General features: G+C 46.3%; 1 protein-coding gene across 1 annotated transcript in view; it reads right to left on the reverse strand.

Annotated features, from left to right (window-relative positions):
* Positions 1-5,447: 5,447 nt before the first annotated feature.
* Positions 5,448-22,334, reverse strand: part of GLE1 (GLE1 RNA export mediator) — a 60,986-nt gene continuing 44,099 nt past the window's right edge. Inside the window, exons 11-16 of the mRNA XM_068248530.1 lie at positions 19,968-20,158; positions 17,428-17,557; positions 13,473-13,577; positions 11,306-11,388; positions 7,379-7,442; positions 5,448-6,093 (exon numbers count right to left, since the gene is read on the reverse strand). Of these exons, the coding sequence (XP_068104631.1) occupies positions 6,025-6,093; positions 7,379-7,442; positions 11,306-11,388; positions 13,473-13,577; positions 17,428-17,557; positions 19,968-20,158 (642 nt within the window). The 3' untranslated portion in view covers positions 5,448-6,024. The remainder of the gene's footprint in view (positions 6,094-7,378; positions 7,443-11,305; positions 11,389-13,472; positions 13,578-17,427; positions 17,558-19,967; positions 20,159-22,334) is intronic.

Here is a 22,334-nt window from a genome sequence, read left to right on the forward strand (position 1 = left end):
AGCCATGTGCACTGGCTGCTTTAACCTTCCTGGCGGTAAGCCCGAGCTGAGCTCGGGCTATGCCGCCGGAAGGCACCGCTCAGGCCCCGCTGGGCCGATTTGCATAATTTTTTTTTTCCTGCACGCAGCTAGCACTTTCCTAGCTGCGTACAGTGCCCGATCACCGCCGCTACGCCGCGCCGCAGCCGCCCCCCCTCAGACCCCGTGCGCTGCCTGGCCAATCAGTGCCAGGCAGCTCTATGGGGTGGATCGGAATCCCCTATGACGTCACGACGTCGTTGACGTCATCCCGCCCCGTCGCCATTCTTTGAACGGGATCTCCTGATCGCCGATCGCCGGCGGCGATCGGAGGGGCTGGGGGGATGCCGCTGAGCAGCGACTTTGTCTCGCTACATGAAAAAAAAAAAAATTTTAAAAAAAAAGATTTGCTGCCCCCTGGCGATTTTTTAGCAAACCGCCAGGAGGGTTAATATTAGAGTGCCCTGGACTATTGATTATTTATCCTGATCAGAGTATTTAAAGGGTACCTAAACTGAGTGGGATATGGATGTTTCCTTGTAAACAATACCAGTTGCCTGGCAGTCCTGTTGATCTCTTTGGCTGCAGTAGTGGCTGGATCACAGACCTGAAACAAGCATGCAGCTAATCCAGTCTGACGTCAGTCAAAGCATCTGATCTGCATGCTTGTTGAGGGGCTGTGGCTGAAAGCATTAGAGACACAGGATCAGCAGGAGATTCAGGTAACTGGTATTATTTTAAAAGGAAAAATCCATATCCTTCTCAGTTCCCTTTAATCAACAATGCAAGGCAGTCTGCTGTTGCAGAAGTCAGTGATACAGGTGCTGACAGCTGACTTCTGTAGTGAGCAGAGGAGCAAGTTACTGGCAATTGAGATAAGATTACCTGCCATCAAACTAATCTATTTTCCTAGCTCCCCCTCCCACCCTGTTGTCTTCCCACATGACCCTTTCCTCTATTTAGATTTCAGTGGTTTTTTTTGTTTTGTTTTTTTAACAGCCTGTCCCTGCCAAACAGCACTGGTGATGTATGCAGTCCGGATATGTCATTCATGCCATTTCTCCCCTCCTCCATATGTCCCCCTTTGTAACTATCCTTAGAGGACCTCAAAATCCAATCGTACCATAGTCATAGTCTAATGCCCTACCATATTATTATTGTGTATTTATATAACACTGACATCTTCTGCAGCATTGTATAAAGAGGTTCATAACGGTTAGCTCCGTCCACATCCTGTCAACTCCTTTTCCCCCAAAATTTGCAGCAAGCCAGCAACATGCTCAGCATCCCAATTTGTCAACCCACCCATCAAGGTTTTTTTTTTGTATGTAAAAAAAAACAACCAAAAAATAAAAATCAGCATCAGGTATCAAATTCCCTAGATACACCACTGCACTTATGTATACAGTATAACTTTAGGTTGGGGAGGAAGGATCTGTTTCAAAAACAGAACTTCAAAAGCGTGTTTGCTTGGCAGCTAACAGTCCTGGTTCAGGAAGTAGTGTGAGCGGCATTGCAGAGGAGACAGCGTGGACCTGGCAGCTGATGGAGCTCGAAGCCTGGTGAGTGTGAAGCGCTTTCTTCCGCAGCGCCAACACTTATGGGAGGAGGGAGCACAATGACAGGAGGGTGGCCACAAGGAGAGGGAGGGAGCATAGAAGTTCGGCCCTCTCCACTGCGCAACACATTCATGCGCTTCCCAACGTCACCCTCTGGCGTTGCTCCCGGTGAGAAGGCAGAGGAACACGACGTGGGAGAAATTGGTCCAGAGGGGGCTGGAGGAAGCCCCAGTTATGTATAAATCTTTTGTATCAACTCATCTCAGGGTCACTCTAAAGTGGACCTGAACTCTCACACAGGACAGAAGGAACACAGAGAAATGCACCCTGTATGTATTTAGAGAGTTTGGTCTGTCTAATTCCCTCATCTGTGACTAAGCATGAATTGTATTTTGTTCCCTCAGCTGTGTCAGCTGACTGCCACGGCAAAGATCTCATTTGTAAACACAGGGTGTTAAAAATATATGTCTGCTTCCATTAAAGCAGGAAGCAGACACACAGCAGATTTGCATCAGCTGTAACAACATTTTTGTTTAAAGGATGTTATTTTGTTGCTTATCTTTTAGAGCAGAGAAGTTCAGGTCCGCTTTAACCTCCTGAGCGGTATGCCCGACACTGTCAGGCGTACGGCTCGCTAGCCTCAGGAGTCCCCCATGATTCATTTATTAGACCTAATGGCTGCAAAAGCTTTAGCTAGTACTAGGCTAGCTTGTATAGGTGGCCACACCCTCCAATCGCCTGTGCTCCCCCCATCCAGCTTATACAATACATTACCCAGCCTGGTTCCAGCAATCGGCGCAGCCTCCCCACACAGCTCCGCTCTTCTCTATGGATGACATCATGACGCTGGAAGCAGGCTGGGTAATGTGTAAGTGGCTGGATCGGGGGCGATTGGGGGGTGCTGGCCACCTATACTAGCTAGTCTAGTGCTAGCTAAAGCTTTTGCAGGCATTGGATCTAATCAATTAACCATGGGGCCTCAGACTGGCAAAACCTCCTGAGCGGCGTAAGGGCTGGTTCACACGGACGCTTGGTGGCGGTCGAGGCAGCCGGAAGCCACGTCGTCCAGTGACGTCTTGTTTAGGGGCGGCAGTACAACAATCGTCAGCTTCCCGTTGCGTTCGGCATTTGTCATCCCCGCAAGGGGACATGAAGACGCGGCGGCTAAGCGACCCCAGAAGTCGCATGCGGCTTCTAGGGCCAGCTGAAACGTCGGCTTCTAGGGCCAGCTGAAACGTCGCGTTAAATCGAGATCGGAACGCTGCGTTTGCGCAGTCGCTGGTAACTGCGCAATGCTAAACGCTCCCATTCACTTGAATGGGAGCATTTAGCTGACGAGTCTCGAACGCTTGGTGGTAAACGCCGCCAAGCGTCCGTGTGAACCAGCCCTAGTGCTCAGGAGGTTAAGGGAAAACAAGGATCTCCAACTACCATTAAATAATTTGAGGACCTTCCATCTCCCACTAACTTTGTCATTGGTACGAATTTGTACCGTGACAGCCCAGTCTACCCCAGACCAACCCAATTATCTGTCGTCATTTCAGTCCACTACATGCTAAACCCGTGCACTCGGGAGACAACACACTGTACGGCATACAATGTTCCTTCAACAGATTACCCTATGTGTGCCCAATAATCGAATACTATACCATAAGTATCTGTCTAGACTTTGCTGTACTTCTATCAGACGTGGACTGGCCGGGAGGAAGGGCTGCCTCCTTTTAAAACAATAAGGGCCAGCTGGTTCCGTAGCCGAGCAGTGAAGTTACAATGTGTAACAGTAGAGGCAGGCAGGCCTTCTTCTGTGTGTTATGTTATTATGGCACCAATGTACATAATGGAAAGCAGCAATGAGCCTGCGTGATCCAACAAACCTAGACTGGAGTCTTCTAAAAATGTTCCACTTCTAAGCGGTAAAAGTATCAAAGTTATACCTGGGTCATAAAAGATCACAGCACGCATTAATAAAAAGGTTGGTGAAAAGGCATTCAAGCAATTGCAAAAGTATACATGCTTGTGTGGTGAAAACGTTTTTCTGATAAATCCAGGAAAACAAAATTTATCACAAACAAATTGGCACAGGAGATGCAGAACGTAGCTACAATTGTATCACTGCCCTTTGACAAAAATGTTGGCAGTCATCTGCATGATCTGATATGACTCAGGTGAACATTTCACACTCAGGGCCCATTTCCACTATCGCGAATCCACAAGTGGATGGGTCTGTTTACACTTGTCAGAATTGCTGTGCGTTTTTCTGTGCGGGGAAAATCTGCATGGCAGAGCCGTCAGATTTCACATCCTGCACACCGCTATGCGAATCGCACGCAATGCATTGAATAGGGAAATCGCATGCGTTTTTGGCATGCGTTTTCCCTACGATTTCGCGTGCGATTTCGCATAGAAACTAATGTAAATGAACACAGGCAGTGACATGGTTAAAATTGCATATACCCTAACCCAGCGTTTTTCAACCGCTGTGCCGCGGGATGTTTTCTGGTGTGCCGTACAGGTCTGGCCTCTCGCCAGACCTGTTCCTACTGTAGGGCGCAGGAGGGGGGAAGCAGCGCTAGAAGGAGGGGCAGTGGAGGCAGCGGTGGGGAGGGGGGAAATATTCCCCCCCCTCCCTCACCTGAGACCCCTCCTTCTGCCTCTCTCCTACACCATTTAGCGGTGGCAAGTGCGGGCTCGGCGGCGGGGAGACATGCGCAGAATTACTCACCACTTCCGCGTTCCAAGCGCCGGCAGCGTCATGTCGTCAGATCTCCGCCTTCAATGCCGCCCACTGTGCTTCTTGATTAGCGGAAGCACAGTGGGCGGCATTGAAGGCGGAGATCTGTGACGACATGACGCTGCCGGCGCTTGGAACGTGGCGTGGTGAGTAATTCTGCGCATGTCTCCTCGCTGCCGAGCCCGCACTTGCCACCGCTAAATGGAGGGGAAGAGAGGCAGAAGGAGGGGTCCCAGGTGAGGGAGGGGGGGGGATATTTCCCCCCTCCCCACCGCTGCCTCCACTACCCCTCCTAGCGCTGCTTACCCCCTCCTGGGCATCTATACTGGGGGGGGGGGGGAACTGTACTAGCTATACTGGGGGCAACTAAACTAGCTACACTGGGGGCAACTAAACTAGCTACACTGGGGGCAACTAAACTAGCTACACTGGGGGCAACTAAACTAGCTACACTGGGGGCAACTAAACTAGCTACACTGGGGGCAACTAAACTAGCTACACTGGGGGCAACTAAACTAGCTATACTGGGGGCAACTAAACTACCTACACTGAGGGCAACTAAACTAGCTATACTGGGGGCAACTATACTAGCTATACTGGGCACTATACTAGCTATACTGGGCACTTTACTGGCTATACTGTGGCACTACCTACCCATACTGGGCACTATACAGGGGCACTACCTATCCATACTGGGACTATACTAGCTATACTGGGGCACTATACTGGGGTAACTATACTAACCATACTGGGGCAACTAAACTCCCTATACTGGGGCAACTATGCTAGCTATGCAGCCGCACCGCAGCCCTCCCCCCCCCCCAATAGCCTGCTGCGCACGGCACTGTCCACCAGGTCGCGCAAACACCTGCGCGCGCCCCCCACCGTTCCCCGGAGAAAAATATGGTCAGAAAGTGTTCCCCGGGCCGGAAAAGGTTGGGAACCACTGCCCTAACCTATGGGAAAAATCGCAGCAAAAAACGCATGTAAAATCGTATCCGCATGCGATTTCGTCAGAGGAGATTTACAGGCGATTCCGCACCACAATAGTGGAAACGGGCCCTTAAGCCACTAATAAACAGTTGTATGTACGTGCGTCAGCTCTTCCTAGCAAACAATTTTTGTAAAGACTCAACTAGTGTTTTAAAAATGTATTTTAATACTGTTAAAATCATAAGTGTCACAGAAAAAAAAAAACTTTACACATCTTGGAAAAAAAAAATCCCAATTTGATTACAAGAAAAATAATTCTAGGAAAAACAATAAAATGAAACTAAAAAGCCACATTGAGTCAGAAACACCTTACAATCCCGAGTGCAGTCCTACCACAGCTACCTGTACAAGTCAACACACTGTAAATCTGGTTGAGGTAGGTGTGGTTGAGAACAATCAAGATTGCCTGGTGTATGGCCAGCTTTGAGTACTGAGTAGGTATGGTCAATGAGATGCAAATATTTCTGAGTTCACGCAGAATTATATAAATTTTATAAAAATATATGCAGCTTGAAAATGAACCAATCAATTTAAACCTGGGTGGGACTTGATTGGTCCATTTTTAAGCTGCATAAAAATGTACATAATCCTGCATGAACTTGCAAATATTTGCATGTTATTGATCATCCCTAGTACTGAGTACAGATGATGCATTTGCTCCTTGCTCCACGTTATGCGATTCTCATTTCATCAGCAGGCGGGTACAGGCCGGGGTGTAGAACTTCAGCTGTTCCAGAATGAAGAAGGCAGGTACCCGTTGGGCAGAGGGATATGCTTCTGTTGGACGGCTTTCTGTAAGAAATAAATGCAGTATGTAAGTTACGTGAGAATTTCGAATTCATCGCTTCCATAGCTGGAGCACATACATGGCAATGAGGGACTCATTCATTGGATTGCAGGATCCAGCAGTTACCGATTGCCAATAGATTATCTGTAATGTTACCATTATTCCAATATTCTTACTATCGGCCCCCCTTACCTATACTTCCGAATACATATATGGCTGCCTATAGTCTACCTGCTACCAGATTGACCATTAGCTTGAGCCCTCTCTGATCGAATCTGATTATAATCAAAATCGGATGACAATCGGTGCCGCAAAGAGCATGCCCGGTCGACGATACAACCAGCTTCAGGCCGAAATTGGTCACAGATCGGATATGCTGCAAGATGAAGGACCGACCTGCTCGATCAGGTGTGCGGCATAATGTCAGACGATATCGGGGTGAGTGATGAATGCAACGGAAACTCAAACCCTCCTCCCCCCAGTGTAAAATGTCCCTACCGGTGCCCTGTACATGAATACTTCACCTGTCATTTTCCGCCGCTGGCTCCGTGCTCCGTCCACATACACTCACCCCACGTGGTTGCCGGCGTATATATGGGCACTTGTGACATCACGCTGGCAAACGTGGGCGTGTGTATGTGGATGGAGCCAACGGTGGACAACGACAGGTAAAGTATTCACGCATGGCACATTTTACACTAGGGGAGACTGCGCCGGGTGGCAGCAAGGCGGCAGATGAGGAGTCACAAGGCCAATACCTGAAAGATTTCATGCTGAAATCAAATCGGAAATTCAACTGCAGTGTGTGGGCAGACAACAGATCTGTCTCGGATCATATACAATCAGAGAGAGATCTGTCTCTTGGTCGATCTGCCCATACATTACCTGATGTATGGGCACCTTAATCACGGAGACGATAGCAAGCGCCATGCCACAGATCTAGGGTTCAGGTACATTATAGCTGCACCCCTGGCACCCGATTACTCACCTCCCCTGATATCCAGAGCCCAAGGAACCCCAGGTGCTACCTACTAACCTCATCGGTATCCAGAATTTGGCTTCATGATAGTGAAACGCTGGGCGCTGCCCACTTACCCTGGCCACCAGATAGCTGAACTTTTGCCGCCGCTTACTGACCCCTACTGCTGCCTCCACTGGTAGCTGGAGTTCGCGCCCAAATTACTCAGTCAATGCCGTCAATCACATTGTGGTCTATAGTGGTGCCTAATTTACTGTACCAAATCGGCTGTGCGCCCAAATAACTCATTTCGGCTGAAGCACAGAACTCACCTCTATGAAATTCTGCAGACGTGCCAAAGATCCCATTTGTCCTGGCTCAGCTACTTTGTGAAGTCTAGGAGAAAATCAAGATATCGGAGATTGAGGAATAGTACTGTTCAAAACCCTCAAACTATACAACTCACACTGAAAATAACAGCTATAGTGGTCATCCATATGCACATTGGAATTCCCTTAGCATCCTGTCATGATGAACTAGACAAGGACCCTTTCTGCACCGTTATCAGTAAAGGAAGTTCTCAGTTTACACCAGAGTTGTGACCCAAAGCTAGGTACACACCATACAATTTTCTGGCAGATTTACCTGCCAGATCGATTATTTCCAACATGTCCAATCTGAATTTCAATCGATATTTCGATTTTCCCATCGTTTAATAGTTTTTTTTTAGATTTTTTTTAAATGAATTTTCATAGAACTGAATGAAAATGGATTGAAAAAAAAAAACGATAAAAAAAAAAAAACAATCAGAAAATAAAAAAAAAATCAATTGAAATTCAGATCGGACATGTTGGAAATAATCGATCTGGCAGGTAAATCCGCCATAAAATTGTATGGTGTGTACCTAGCATTAGACTGGTCTTTATAGAATATATTGAATAACTGATGTCACTAATGGCCATTGAGATGCAAGTAATTTTGAGTAGATGCAGGATTATGTTAATTTACACAGTTTGAAAATGGATCAAAGGCCAAGGTGGAATCCAAATGGCCCATTTTCAAGCTGCATCTTTCATCAAGTTCCTGACAAAGTATCACCCGCCACAAGGCATGCTGGGAGATGCAGTCTGTGGATGCAAGAAGATATCTGTACTCACATCCACAGACTACATCTCCTAGCATGCATTGCGGTGGGCACGCATGCAACACTTAGTAGAGAAGCTGAAAATGCAGAAGAAGAAATCTGAAGGGCTGGGGGTTAGCAGAGGAGAAGCAGTGACAAGTAGTGACGCTCACCCCAACTCCCACCTTCTCCACCAGCACACTCCATTATGAAACTCCCTTTTGGGGAGGTTCATTTAAAGCAGACCTGAACTCAGAACTTCCTTTCTGCTCTAAAAGACACACAACAGTATAACAACCACCTTTAAAGAAAAACATTTCTTTGTTACAGCTCGTACAAATCCTAAAATAAATCTGCACAGTTTCTACTTCCTGATTCATGGAAGCAGATATATTGAGAACATCCTGTGATTTCATATGAGCGTATCTGTCATCTCTGCCATGTCAGTCATGTGACACAGGAGAGATCAAATAACAACTTGTGATTATGCAGAGATGAGCGGGAATTAGGCAGCCTGATACAATGTGCATTCCTCTATTTTTTATTTTGTACTGTGCAAGAGTTCAGGTCCACTTAAAAATGTATTTTCAGGTTCTCAGTTGCCTTTAATGCCTGGTACACACTTTCAGAATCTGCTGAAAACATTTTCCAATATATTGCAGGAGGCGAAAGCAGCGCTTTACAAGAGGCTGCATCTGATTGACCTGCAGCATGGATGTGCAGAGCCTAATTATAGGCAGGTTACACAACTTGCATTTAAAACAGATGCAACCGTTGAGGAGGGCAGTACCACAAGCAGTGGGCTTCATCTGCGTTAATAGAATTACATGGATTGTCCTGGGGTGTTTGCACATTTTTTTGGACAGTGACATTAATAGAACATTTTGTAGGTTTGTTTTTTAATTTACACAACGAATGGGCGTACAGTACACCGATGACCCAACACTTACAGGCTGCTTGTGTTCATGGTCAGTGAAGTAATTGCCAAGCAGTAAGACAAGCCCTAAAGCATATTTATTATTTATTTATTTATTTATTGTGTTTATAAAGCACCAACATATTACGCAGCGCTGTACATTAGTTAAAGAGAATCTGTATTGTTAAAATCGCACAAAAGTAAACATACCAGTGCGTTAGGGGACATCTCCTATTACCCTCTGTCACAATTTCGCAGCTCCCCGCCGCATTAAAAGTAGTTAAAAACAGTTTTAAAAAGTTTGTTTATAAACAAACAAAATGGCCACCAAAACAGGAAGTAGGTTGATGTACAGTATGTCCACACATAGAAAATACATCCATACACAAGCAGGCTGTATACAGCATTCCTTTTGAATCTCAAGAGATCATTTGTGTGTTTTTTTCCCCCTGCATCTCTCATGCACTGAAGTTTCAGGCTGCTCATTTCTTCCTGCAAACAGCTTTGCCTGTGTCTGTAATTCTTCAGTATGTGAAAGCCCAGCCAGCTCAGAGGACGATTTATCCAGCTTGTAAAAGATAAGGGAGAAGAGAGAAGCTGCTCTAATCCTAAATAACACACAGGCAGTGTGCATAGAGGGGCCTGGAAGGAGAGTTCATAGCAGAACCACAACACTGAAGAACTTGGCAGCCTTCCAGACACAGGCTGACAAGTCTGACAAAAGAGAGATTAGTTGATTTATTACAGAGATGGTGATAGTAGAACGTGCTGCAGTAAGCCAGAACATATTAGAATAGCTTTTGGAACTTGTAGGATGATAAAAAACAGGATGCAATTTTTGTTACGGAGTCTCTTTAAAGTTACAGACAATATTTAGGTGTGACATACAGCAATAAGACAATACAAAAATACAGGAGGGCAGAGTAAAAAGGTGGGTTTTGAGGGCCTTCTTGAAACCCTAATGGGGGGAGGTAGGGCGTTCCATAGTGTTGGAGAAGCTCTTGAGAGGTCGTGTAGGCGTACATGGGATTGGGTGATGCGGGGGGCAATCAGGAGAAGTTAATTGGAGGAGCGGAGTGAGTGGCTAGGTGTGTACCTCTGGGTAAAATCAGAAATGTAGGTTGCGCAGGTTTTGTGGACAGGTTTGTAGGCCAGACAGTATCTTGAATCTGATTCTGGACTAGATAGGAAGCCTGCGGAGGGATTCACAGAGGGGAGCCGTTGTGGTGGAGCGATGGGAGGAGTGGCTAATTCTGCCTGCCACATTCATGATGGACTGCAGCAGGGCAATTCGGGTCATAGGAAGTCCAGACAGAAGGGCATTGCAGTAGTCAAGGTGGGAAATTATGAGGGCATGGATGAGGAGTTTGATGGTGACAGAAATCAGGAAAGGGCGGATCTTCAGATGTTAAGGAGGTGGAAGTTACAGGACTTTGTGAGGTTTTGGATGTGGGGGGTGAAGGAGACTGTGGAGACCAGGGTGATACCCAGACAGCGGGCTTGAGAGGTAGGGCGAATGGTAGTGTGGTTAACAGTAACATTCACTGTCTTCTACCTTTACAAATAATTCAATAGCAGCTACCACATTTCTGTCTTGTCAGGTGTCCTTTAACCTTCCTGGCGGTAAGCCCGAGCTGAGCTCGGGCTATGCCGCGCAGGAGGATATCTCAGCCCCTGGTGGGGCGATTCGCCCCATTTAAAGTGCTGTACGCGCAGCTAGCACTTTGCTAGCCGCGCGCTCAGCTTGATCGCCGCCGTTCTGCGGCGATCGCCCGCACGCAGCGGCGGAAGAGGGCCCCGCCCCGCCAGGGCCCTGCGCTGCCCGGACCAATGAGTTCCAGGCAGCGCTATGGGCTGGATCGGAGGCGTCTGACGTCAGCTGACATCCATGACGTCATTCCAATCGTCGCCATGGCGACAGGAGAAGCCAAACAGGGGAACGCGTTATATACGCTTTTCCCTGTTTGCTATTGATGCCGGTGACGATCGCACTAGAGGGACACATGCGCCCTCTAGTGGTGTTTCATGTAGCTACCACTCTGGTAGCTTTACATGAAACAAAAACAAAAAAAAAAAAAATTGATTTCTGCCTATTTGGCAGAAAAAATGAACCGCCAGGAGGGTTAATATGCAGAGTAAAACTCTTAAAATAAAAATAACTTATGTACAACATTCATGCAGTAATACTATAGTAGCCTAGAAAAGGCAGCAAACACATACCTTGGCAAAAGGTCTTCTCGGATTAAAAGGATCAGTTTCCAGAACTGGCCTTGGTATTGTTTCATTAAAGCATTTCCACACACCTGTAGATAATGCACAGTGATTACAGGTAAACAGAATCAAGTGCTGTATAAGAACATACAGTTGGGGAAAGACTCGTTGAGGGTCCGTCATTCATCAGGAAATCAGACACCATTACTGCCCAGTTGGTCCTTTCAACCGATTTAGGCCAGAAATCAATTGAAACAATCGTTGGGGGTCATCATATTGTGCCATAGTTATCTGCTGGATTCGATTATTATGATCGAATTGGCCGGATATTGATTCCAAAAATCGAGTAGTGTATGAGCACCCTAACAGCTTTCAATAAAGCATTCTTACTTTAAGGTCCGTACACACGCCGGACTGGAGGCAACGACGGGTCCGTCGTCACCTCCCGCTGGGTGGGCGTTCCAGCGACAGTCCGGCGTGTGTACAGTCTGTCTGCAGACTGATACGGCTGTTTCTGAGCGATCCGCCCGTGTCAGTCCGCCGACAGACTGTACACACGCCGGACTGTCGCTGGAACGCCCAGCCAGCGGGAGGTGACGACGGACCCGTCGTTGCCTCCAGTCCGGCGTGTGTACGGACCTTTAGGACGCAAGTCAATGTTTACTCCTGATCAGCTAATGAGCTTTTCAAATTGTTCAAATCATTGACATGTGCTTATGACCAATAAATGTTTCACAGAAAGCGGGAACATGTTTGAGACAACCCCCGCCTCCAAAAAAACCCCAAAAAGACTAGAAGAGCCCGTCAGGTTTTTTTTGCATGACATGAGGTTTCTGCAGGTGAAAGATTGTCTTGACTGTGGTTTTTTTATTTATTTATTTTTTTAACTAAGATTTTATATTTGTATGGGATGATCTCATGTTAGGCTAATTTTGCCCATACATGACAACAAAAACATTCGATTTTTCCGTTTATACGACCAAAACGATTGAATCGAAAAGAATCTTGTTTTCAATCAAGTAAAACTAACGATTATCCAGTTTTTTTTCAATAAAAAAAATCTGACTGAACATGTTGGATAAATCTTTATATTCGATCTAATGGATTAATCGAACGAAATGATCTACTCGAAAAAAAGGTACTTATCCGTTAGCCGGGCGCATCCGGCAGGTGGCGCTAATTACTATTCCCCCTCCAGGCCGACATGGATAGTAGGGAAAGATGTAACTCTGGTGGAGTTTTGTCGCCACCTAGAGGATGCGCCCGGCTAACGGATAAGTACCGAAAAAAAAAATTGTACCATGTATGGGCACCATTTCTTTGTCCTTCCGAGGCCACATTCTGATCTTTAGGGCTCTTTTCGACATTGAAACGCGATCGCATCACAATTGCGTTTTTTACTCATCTCTACTACCGCAATTCAGCTAAATTGCACATAAAACCAGATTGCACTAATAGAAATGGTCGCAATCAGTTTTAATATACCTAGTGTTTTGCGATCTGCTAGCGATCCGAATAAGAGGAAAATGTCCTAAAATTTCAATCACATGACCAAAGTATTCAGAGTAAAGCCAATACACAATCAAAATTGGCCAATTTTACCAATGACATGTAGTATGAAAGCTTACTCACACAATTTTCATAGTATTCAATCTGTTGGCCCTCACGCTACACGGAGGTGGTAAGTTTGGTCAGTGATTGGCCAATTAGAATTAGATGAGTGTACCGGGCGCTCTCTGAATGTGACTGCTGTAGGCGTTTGGATAGCATCACCCCAACTACTCTAACTGCAAGTGGGAAGACAGTCTAAATCTCTGAGAAGAATGCAGCCAACAGCACTGACAGTCTGTATTTCAGAAATTAGCCAGTGTTTGGGCTCCTCCTGACCAGAAGCGTTAAAAGTCATTTATTTGACTTCAGCTAATGCAGAATTTTCTGCATGGACAGAAACAATGTCTGCCATTGAGTGTTGCAGCATTATAAAATACATTATGTCTGGAGATTGAGTTTAATCTGTAAACATGGCCTGAAACTTCATGTGTACAAAGGAGGGGTTAGAAATTCTTCTATTTGCCTATTATACTTTCTAGTATCGATCAAATAATTACTATAGAAATTCTTATGGTGTGGCTGACCTAGAGAAACAGAGGGGGATAGTTTGACTATAGTTGCTTACCTCCAGGAAGTCATATAGGAGAGTAGCTGTGGTATCCCCAATTGGCTCCATGTTTAACACTTGTGCCAGCCAGCGCCATCCATAATTCAACCCGTGAGGGTGGTGCTGAAAAACAACCATTTATCGCTCTGTCAAGATAATTATAGATACTTGCAGATATTCAAATCACTGCTTCTTGATCCTAAAATTATCACTTAAAGCAATCCTGATGTAAATTCCTCCCTTACTCCTTTGCCCGAAATGGTGTATGCAGAACTGCACTGTCATATCTAGCTTGCTTTGTAAACACATGTGAGCAGAACATAGATCGGATTTCAGCAGCCTCTGCAGAGGGGTGAAGCGATTTATCTTCTATTTCCCTTCTGAGCTTTGCATTACACTGAACTGCCCTCAGCCAATCAGCAAGGAGCAGGAATGTGGGAGAGGAAGAAGGAAAGATAACAAGGTTTTTTTTTTAGCTTTCCTCTCCCCAGCAATGTACGAGAAAAGTGACAGGCTGACCGAGATAAGATTTATTACTGCAGAAAAATATATAATTATATTGGAATGTTTGCAATGCAGGGTCAGGATGTAGACTAGCATAATAAACACAGAGCAGTGGGTAATAGGAATTTGATTTTATGGTGGACAATCCCACTTTAAAGGACAACCGAGGTGACATGTGACATGATGAGATAGACATGTGTATGTACAGTGCCTAGCACACAAATAACTATGCTGTTTTCCTTCTTTTCTTTCTCTGCCTGAAAAAGCTAAACATCAGGTATGCAAATGACAGATTCTGTACAGGTCAGGACTGGGTCGGACTACAGCGTAACCCTCACTGATAAGTAATTACAACCATGAAACACTTTTCTATCAGTAAATAAAAGCAGGAAAAAGAGATAAAAATGGTCAATAGTTCATAGATTTGAGCTCTGACATACTTCAATGAAGGCATCATTAAAGGGAAGGTCCGAGCACTTTAAAATAAAAAATCCACTTACCTGGTGCTTCCTCCAGCCCACTGCATCCGTCCTGTGCCTTCACCGCAACTCCGGTGGCTCCCCGTCCACTCCGGTGGAAATTCCGACCTCGCTATGTCTGCTTCCGGGTCGGGTACTTCTGCGCTCCAGCATGCACTCACTGGTCACGCTGACGTCAGCCGGACTGTACAGCGCAGGCGCAGGACTACTACGCCTGCACAGTACAGTCCAGATGATGTCAGTGTGACTCAGAGCCGCTCACACAGGCGCAGTGGACATCCTGCGCCGGAGGGGACCCCGAGAAACCGGCTGTGAGTGGGGCTGTGGCGAGGGCACAGGACAGCTGGCAGGGGCCGGAGGAAGCGCCAGGCAAGTGGATTTTTTTATTTTATTTTAAAGCGCTTGGATGTGTCCTTTAAAGAGGAACTCCAGTGAAAATCATGTAATAAAAAAGGGCTTCATTTTTGCACTAATTATGTATAAATGATTTAGTCAGCATTTGCCCATTGTAAAAGCTTTCCTCTCCTTGATTTACATTCTGACATTTATCACATGGTGACATTTTTACTGCTGGCAGGTGATGTTGCTGGAAGTAGCTGCTGCTTGCTTTTTTAGCAGTTTCACCACTATGACCGTGACCACTAAGATCACGCTGCAGATAAGGCAAGAGAAAACTTACCCCCACACAGTGAGAGAGTTATCTCATCTCTTCATTCCTTAAGTTACCTCCTCTGTAGTTATGTAGAATTCTGGAGTTATTTTAAGGATTGAAGAGTTAAATGAAAGAAAGAAGAGTTAACCTTAGGTTTGCCTGAGGTAAAATGTTTCCTGACTACCATCACCATGGTAACAACTCTAGAAACGTTGTTAAGGACAGGAGATAAGCTTAGTGAATTGAGGCCATTGGCCTCAATTCACTAAGCTTATCTCCTGTCTTTAATAATGTTTCTAGAGTTATCACCATGGTGATAAGGCATGTAGTATTCAGGAAAGATTTTACCTCAGGCAAACCTAAAATTAACTCTTCTGTCTTAAAGTTAAGGTGAGACCTCTAAAGTTAACTCTTCAATCCTTAAAATAACTCCAGAATTCTAAAGTTAAACACAGGCTGTTAATTAACTGCAAGTGAAAATAACTACAGAGGTGGTAAATTAAGATGCGTACACACGCACTACTGTAACGAACGACGGTCCGTCAGACCCTCCCGGCAGTAGAGCGTGTACAGTCTGTCAGCAGACTGATAACACTGTTTCTGACAGATCCGCTGAGCGTCGTTCGTTACAGTAGTGCGTGTGTACGCACCTTTAAAGAGAACCAGAGATTAAGCAACCTCATGTATTTTACCTTATAAATCAGTGGGAACATGACAGTAAACACCTAATCTGCTCTTTGTTACATTGTTCTCTGTTTAATTTGCCTGTTATCACCTCTAAGATAAGAATCCCGACTAAGCAGTCGGTCTGGCTTTGCTACAGAATAATTATAGCTGAGACTGTGTTCTTTGCTGTCTTCAAGTCCAAGCCTGCCCCCTGCTGGCTTTGCTCAGGAATCATTATAGCTGAGTCATTATAGCAAAGCCAGAATCAATGCTCAGTCCGGGATTCTTATCTCAGCTAGATAACAGACACTTTTAGCAGTGAGGATGGAACAGAGAGCATGGTAAATGTTTTCTCTAATGTTCCCACTGATTTCTATGGTAAAATACACAAGGGTGCTTCGTCTCTGGTTCACTTTAAGGACTGAAGAGATAAGACAACTCTCTCCCTGTGAAACCTTCTCTCTACACCTTAATAAGGCAAGATCGATGTGTGGTGGCTTCTTATGCGTTGCTTAATGATGCAGTCAGGAGGAGCTGCCACTAGGGGGCTCCTCCCGATTGTGCCACTATGCGACGCATGAGAAGCCGCCGGGGGGACAGTGAATGGAAATAGGACGGACCGCCAAGGAACAGGTGAGATGTCCCTGATATGGCTTCCACTGCACCTACTTTGCTTAAGGAACGTGCAGCAGAAGAGGTAGTCCCCACTTGGCAAGTCGGGCGTTCGTAAGTCGGGGACTACCTGTACTTGCTTAGGTAGAGGGAAGCCTCTGGACAGTCCATAGGCTTTCCATCTCCTCCTTGACCCCACTGTGTACAAGTTTGCCTGTACTGCACCTGTGCAAAAAGACAAAGCTGCTGGTCCACAAGTGGCTTCGTGCTACTGCACAGGCAAAGTATGGCTGTGCCTGTACATGGTGGAAAGTGCAGCCGTGAACTAAAAGAGGGTCCCAGCCAGCGGCAATGAAGTCGAGAATGATGTGGGAAGCCTCTGGAGCTTCCAGAGGATTCCTTCTTCTTAGGTAAGCATCTAGCTTTCTTCATCAGCTTTCCGACCAGCGCAGTTGAAATCTACGTCCTGCTTGCTGCTGCGTGGATCTGATAGCAAGTAGATTTCAACAATCATCGCCATGCGGTCCTGCCGCAACCCACTTGCCCTGCCGTCAATATGACGGCAGAACTCTGTGAGCTGGTCAGGAGCAGACTTCATTGGCTCCGAACCCTGCCATCACTGTAAGCCAATCCCATACGCTTACATTGATAGACAGGGTCAGGAGCCAATGAAAGCGGCTCCTGACCGGGGCACAGAGCTCTCCCGCCAGAGAGGTGAGCGTCGGTAAACACAGTTTTAACGGTACCAGCAGTCTCTGGTCCTTAAAGGACCACTATCGAGAAAAGAGTAGGCATTTAAAATCTGACAGAACAAACAGGTGTTGGGCCAGTCCATCTCTACTTGGGGGATTCTCACGGTTTTCTTTGTTTTCAACAGCATCTCCTGAACAGCTCTGTAACCCAGCTACCTCCAGTTGCCTGTGACTGGCTGCATACATACGGCAGCTAGCAGAAGGGGAAATCCACCGCTGTCAATCATCCATGTGAATTCATCCACAGTAAATCACGATTACCGTTACCAGAACAGCAGAATTCATCACTCTTATGCATGCACACACACCTGGAGTTTGGTCTCATAAGGCCACCGTGTTTGGATGAGAGCGGCATACAGTCGGATCATCCCTGACATACGTTTCAAGAAGTTGTCCTGTTGCTCAACCACAGAATCTTGCACCTGATAGCCCAGGATCCTAAGAGGGAAAACAAAAGGGATCGCTAGATTACAAGTTAAAGAGGAACTGTAGTGAAAACAACATACGGAATACATTTTTTTTTTTTTTTACACTATTCATGTATAGATTTAGTCAGTGTTTGCCAATTGTAAAATCTTTCCTCCCACTGATTTACATTCTGACATTTATCACTGGTGGTGACATCTTTGGTTCTGCCAGGTGATCTGTACAGAATGTTCGTTACTGAGAGTTCAATGCACAAAGGGAGATGTTGCTGGCTTGGCAGTTGGAAAAAAGCAGTTATTTCCCACAATGCAAGGAGGTTCACAGACAGCAAACTGTCAGGACATCACACTGTGGGAGGGGTTTCCCCACTATATCAGCCATACAAGATGTCCCTGATGATCTATTCGAGAAAAAGGAAAAGTTTCTCATGAGAAAGAGGGCGTCTTGTACTGATTGGGATGAAATTTAATACTGGGTTAAAGTTTCTCTTTAAAGAGCAGCTTATTAGCATTATTTTATTCTTGGTTGAAAAGCATTGCTTTGTGCGTTTTCTAGGATCTCTTACTAAATACCATTCAAACATTGAATCAAAAGTGAATGCACCAAAAAGGATTATTTATCACGCTTTTTTAAGATAAACTGGCTTAAAGTGGATCTGAACTCAGAACTTCCTCTCTACTCTAAAAGATAAGCAACAGCATAATGACCTTTACAGATAAACATTTGTTACAGCCCATAGAACTCCAGCAATAAGTCTGCAGTGTGCCTACTTCTTGCTTTCATGGAAGCAGACATATCGTTAACATCTTGTGTTTACCAATTGGCTCTCTTTTGTGGCAGAAGCAGATATAGCTGCAGAGATCAAATTACAACCACAGCTTTTCAGATTGCCTTGGCATTTTCAGACAGTAGCAAGGGCTTATGGGAGCTCAGTCTGGGCAGGAGGAGGGGGAGGTGTTACTAGACAGAGATTTCAGTGGCAGAGGGGAGGAGGGAGGAATTAGGTTTTCACATGCTGAATGCTGGAGATGCAGATCAGCTTGCCTGCGTGTAATATTTACAAACAAGATGGCTGCTGTCATTGTTTCACAGGAAGAAATAATCATATTCGGTTGAAGCTGTTTGCAGCTAGATTTGCTGTGTAAACTAAATCTAGGTTTATTTTTGTTTGTCTTGTTATAAAGGAGCACTATGGCAAAAACGGTACAATTTTAAGTGCCTATGCACACATACTAAGCAATTGTCCAAAAGAAAATATGTAGTGTACATTTCTTACTTCCCGTGTAGTATATATTATAATCTGAATGATCTGAAACTCTTAACGCAAATCTGAAGCCAAATTTAAATAAAAAAAAAATACCTATGGAGAGGGAAGGCTCTGGGTCCTATAGAGCCTCCCCCTTTCCTCTCCTAGTCCAATAAACTCAGTTAGCGTTCTTTAGCCTACGGGCCAAAGACTGCTCTGTGCCGGGAGTCTTTGGATGTCTTCGGGAGCCCGAGTGCTCCTGAAGATGGGCGGCTCCGTACTGTGCCTGCGTGAACGCACTCTCAGGCACCCGTGCATGTGCCGTACGTAGCTGCCAGTCTTCTGAAGCGGGAGATTTGAACGGCGGTGAGGTTGCTGGAACAAGGAGACCAGGAGAGAAAAAGGAAGGCTCTATAGGACCCAGAGCCTTCCCCCTCCATAAGTATCTGTGCTTTAAGGAGCGTACACACCTTCGCCTGTCGGGGATCGGGATCCGGTCCCCTTGGACGAAATCACAGGGCCGGCCAGTACAGATGTGTGTCAGCTGTGTAGTTGACAATGCATTCTGTTGCTATGTATGTCAATAGGTCATTATGTGATCCAACTGAGATATTCATGGTTGATTTGGTTTTGATGATATGTATTTCATCAGTGTTCTCCCCAGAAATGTTTTCTTCCAGCCAGGTGGCATGAAAAAGTAGCCGGGTGGGGGGAGATGAGAGAATGCAGGGCAGGTGCTTCTGTGCACAACTCTGCTTAAAGTATAGGAGGAGATGATCCAATGACAGCCGGGTGCTCACCAAAACTAGCCGGGTGGAGGACCCAACTAAAAAGAGCCTGGGAAGAACACCGCTCATGATACATGAAGGTGATAAAAGTGGTGAATTATTGGCCAATGAATCAATTGGATGTGTGTACCAGCTCAAAGTTTCACACGCATGCGAGATGAATCTCGGCCAACAAGGATTGCCCCCGCCAAGAAGCTAGCATGTATACAGCGGCCTGCCTCGGTCTCCGATCAGATTGGTGGATGGATTCACCCAATCGCTCCGTCCAAGAGCTTCACCCTCCCACTCACCGCATGAAATCATAACCGTGCCGCTTGTGTAAAGCTGTATCCACCAATGAAAGCTGGTAACTTGATCATCTATACTTCTACTACATATATATTCTTACCTCTGGTAGTCATTGAGAGACGTTCCCTTGTCATGGATGGGGTAATAAGGAACAGCATATGGGCATTTCTTGTACAGGTGAGCAAGAAACAGATCGCCCACGCGGGGGTGCCACTCCCATACTGCAGAAACCACCGCCGCTAGCGGGTAGGCGGCATCATGATGCGAGGCGACCTCCTCTTCTGCTTGTTTCTGTAGACAAAATTAGCAAAAGTTACAGCTAAAATATATATCAAAAGCTATTCTGGCGCTAAGGGAATTAGATGATAATGATAATGGCTGTATTTATACCTACCTGGGGTTTCCTCCAACCCCATGAGGTGCGTGGGCTGCCTAGCCGTCTTCTAACCTCTCCCCTCCCCCCATCTGCATGGCTCAGCAAGGCGCGCACACCGCATTGCGCTACCACAGCTGGGAGTGTGCTGCATCTGCGCAGTAGTCTGCACAGAGTGCGGCTGAGCTGTGCGCAGAGGCGCATGACTGGACAGATTAATGGGAGGATAGAAGACCACAGAGGGGCTGGAGAGGACGGTGGGGGGAGCCCACGTGCCGTATAAATATAGCCATTATCATCTCAGGTACCCTTTAACTACTACTTTTGAATGGAGGTTTTGTGTCCATCTACAAAACATTTTCATTCTACCTGTGCATTTATTTTCTTCCGAAACCATCATTTTTGTGTGATCAATGTAAGCCAATAGGAGTTTCTTACATTGGCAACAGGGACGGGAGCCAATGAAAGTGGCTCCTGACCGGCTCACAGGGCTCTGCTGTCAGAGACAGCAGGGCAAGTAAGCTGCGGCGGATAAAGAGCTTTGCAATCGGTTTGAGTGCACAGTGGCTGTGAGCTGAAATCTACATCCTGGCAGGCATTAGTGGATCAAAACAGGGAGTAGATTTCAATCACCGCTGTCCAGAAGTGGTTAAAGCGGATCCGAGATGAAAAACTATCTATTAGGCATCGTTCACATCATTTAGCGCAGATGGATGTGCGATCGGAACACAACGCGTCCGATCGCACGCCATCTGCGCTACTATGCGCTGCGCTGCAGATTCCATTCATTACAATGAATGGAATCTGCGCTGCGATTACTAAAAATGCGTGCAGCACGCGATAGCGCAATCGCGCTGCCACGCAGCGCATATGATGGGAACGGTAGAAGGGCTGTCTATGCCCTTCTACCGTTCTTGCGCGCCGCACACTATACGCGCTGCCAAAATGCGCAAGGCCTAACAAGTAACTTGTCAATATATCTTATTTAGATAGTCTACTCTACACAGCATATCTAGCTGCCAACAGCTTCAACAGTTTATGATTATTTATTCCTGTGATACAATGAGGGCAGCCATATTCTGTTTGTCACAGGCTGAGGGCTGGAGATGCTATCAGCTTGCCTGTGTGTAAATTCAGTCCCCTCTTCTCCTCCCCTCTGCCTCTGAAATCTCTGGCTAGTAACCTCCTCCTCTTCCTGCCCAGACGGAGCTTCCATAAGCCCTTGCTACAGTGCCAAGGCACAAAAGGAGCTGTGGGCGAGGCTTGTTTAGTTTATAGGGGCTAAGAGTATTGAAACAAAAAAAAAAAAAAGTATTTGGCTTGAGGAATGCCCTATAAACTATATGAAAGGAACACAATTATGCAAGGAGTAAAAGTTTATCATCTTGGATCCACTGTAAAGAGGAACCATAATGAAAAGAACGTCAATAAAATTCCTTTTTCTTTCTTCACAATATTAATTTGTAAAGAATGGTTGTGTTGTGTGTTCTGAGCTAAATAGAAAAAACACCTGGTCTCCCAGAGTGCACTGGGGGAAAAAAAAAAAAAGAGCGCATAGCTAATCAGCCTAGGCATAAGCACTTGAGGACCACAGTCTTTCTACCCCTTAAAGGGAAGGTTCAGGGACTATCTGAAAAAAATAAAAATCCCCATCCACTTACCTGGGGCTTCCTCCAGCCCGTGGCAGGCAGGAGGTGCCCTCGGCGCCGCTCCGCAGGCTCCCGGTGGTCTCCGGTGGCGTGCCCGACCTGGCCAGGCCGGCGGCCAGGTCGGGCTCTTCTGCGCTCCAAGGCCCGGCACTTCTGCGTCCCACGCCGGCGCGCTGACGTCATCGGACGTCCTCCGGGCTGTACTGTGCGCCTGCGCAGTACAGCCCGGAGGACGTCCGATGACGTCAGAGCGCCGGCGTGGGACGCAGAAGTGCCGGGCCTTGGAGCGCAGAAGAGCCCGACCTGGCCAGGTCGGGCGCGCCACCGGAGACCACCGGGAGCCTGCGGAGCGGCGCCGAGGGCACCTCCTGCCTGCCACGGGCTGGAGGAAGCCCCAGGTAAGTGGATGGGGATTTTTATTTTTTTCAGATAGTCCCTGAACCTT

Source organism: Hyperolius riggenbachi, chromosome 8 (genome assembly GCF_040937935.1).
Source record: "Hyperolius riggenbachi isolate aHypRig1 chromosome 8, aHypRig1.pri, whole genome shotgun sequence".
Taxonomy (NCBI): Eukaryota; Metazoa; Chordata; class Amphibia; order Anura; family Hyperoliidae; genus Hyperolius; species Hyperolius riggenbachi.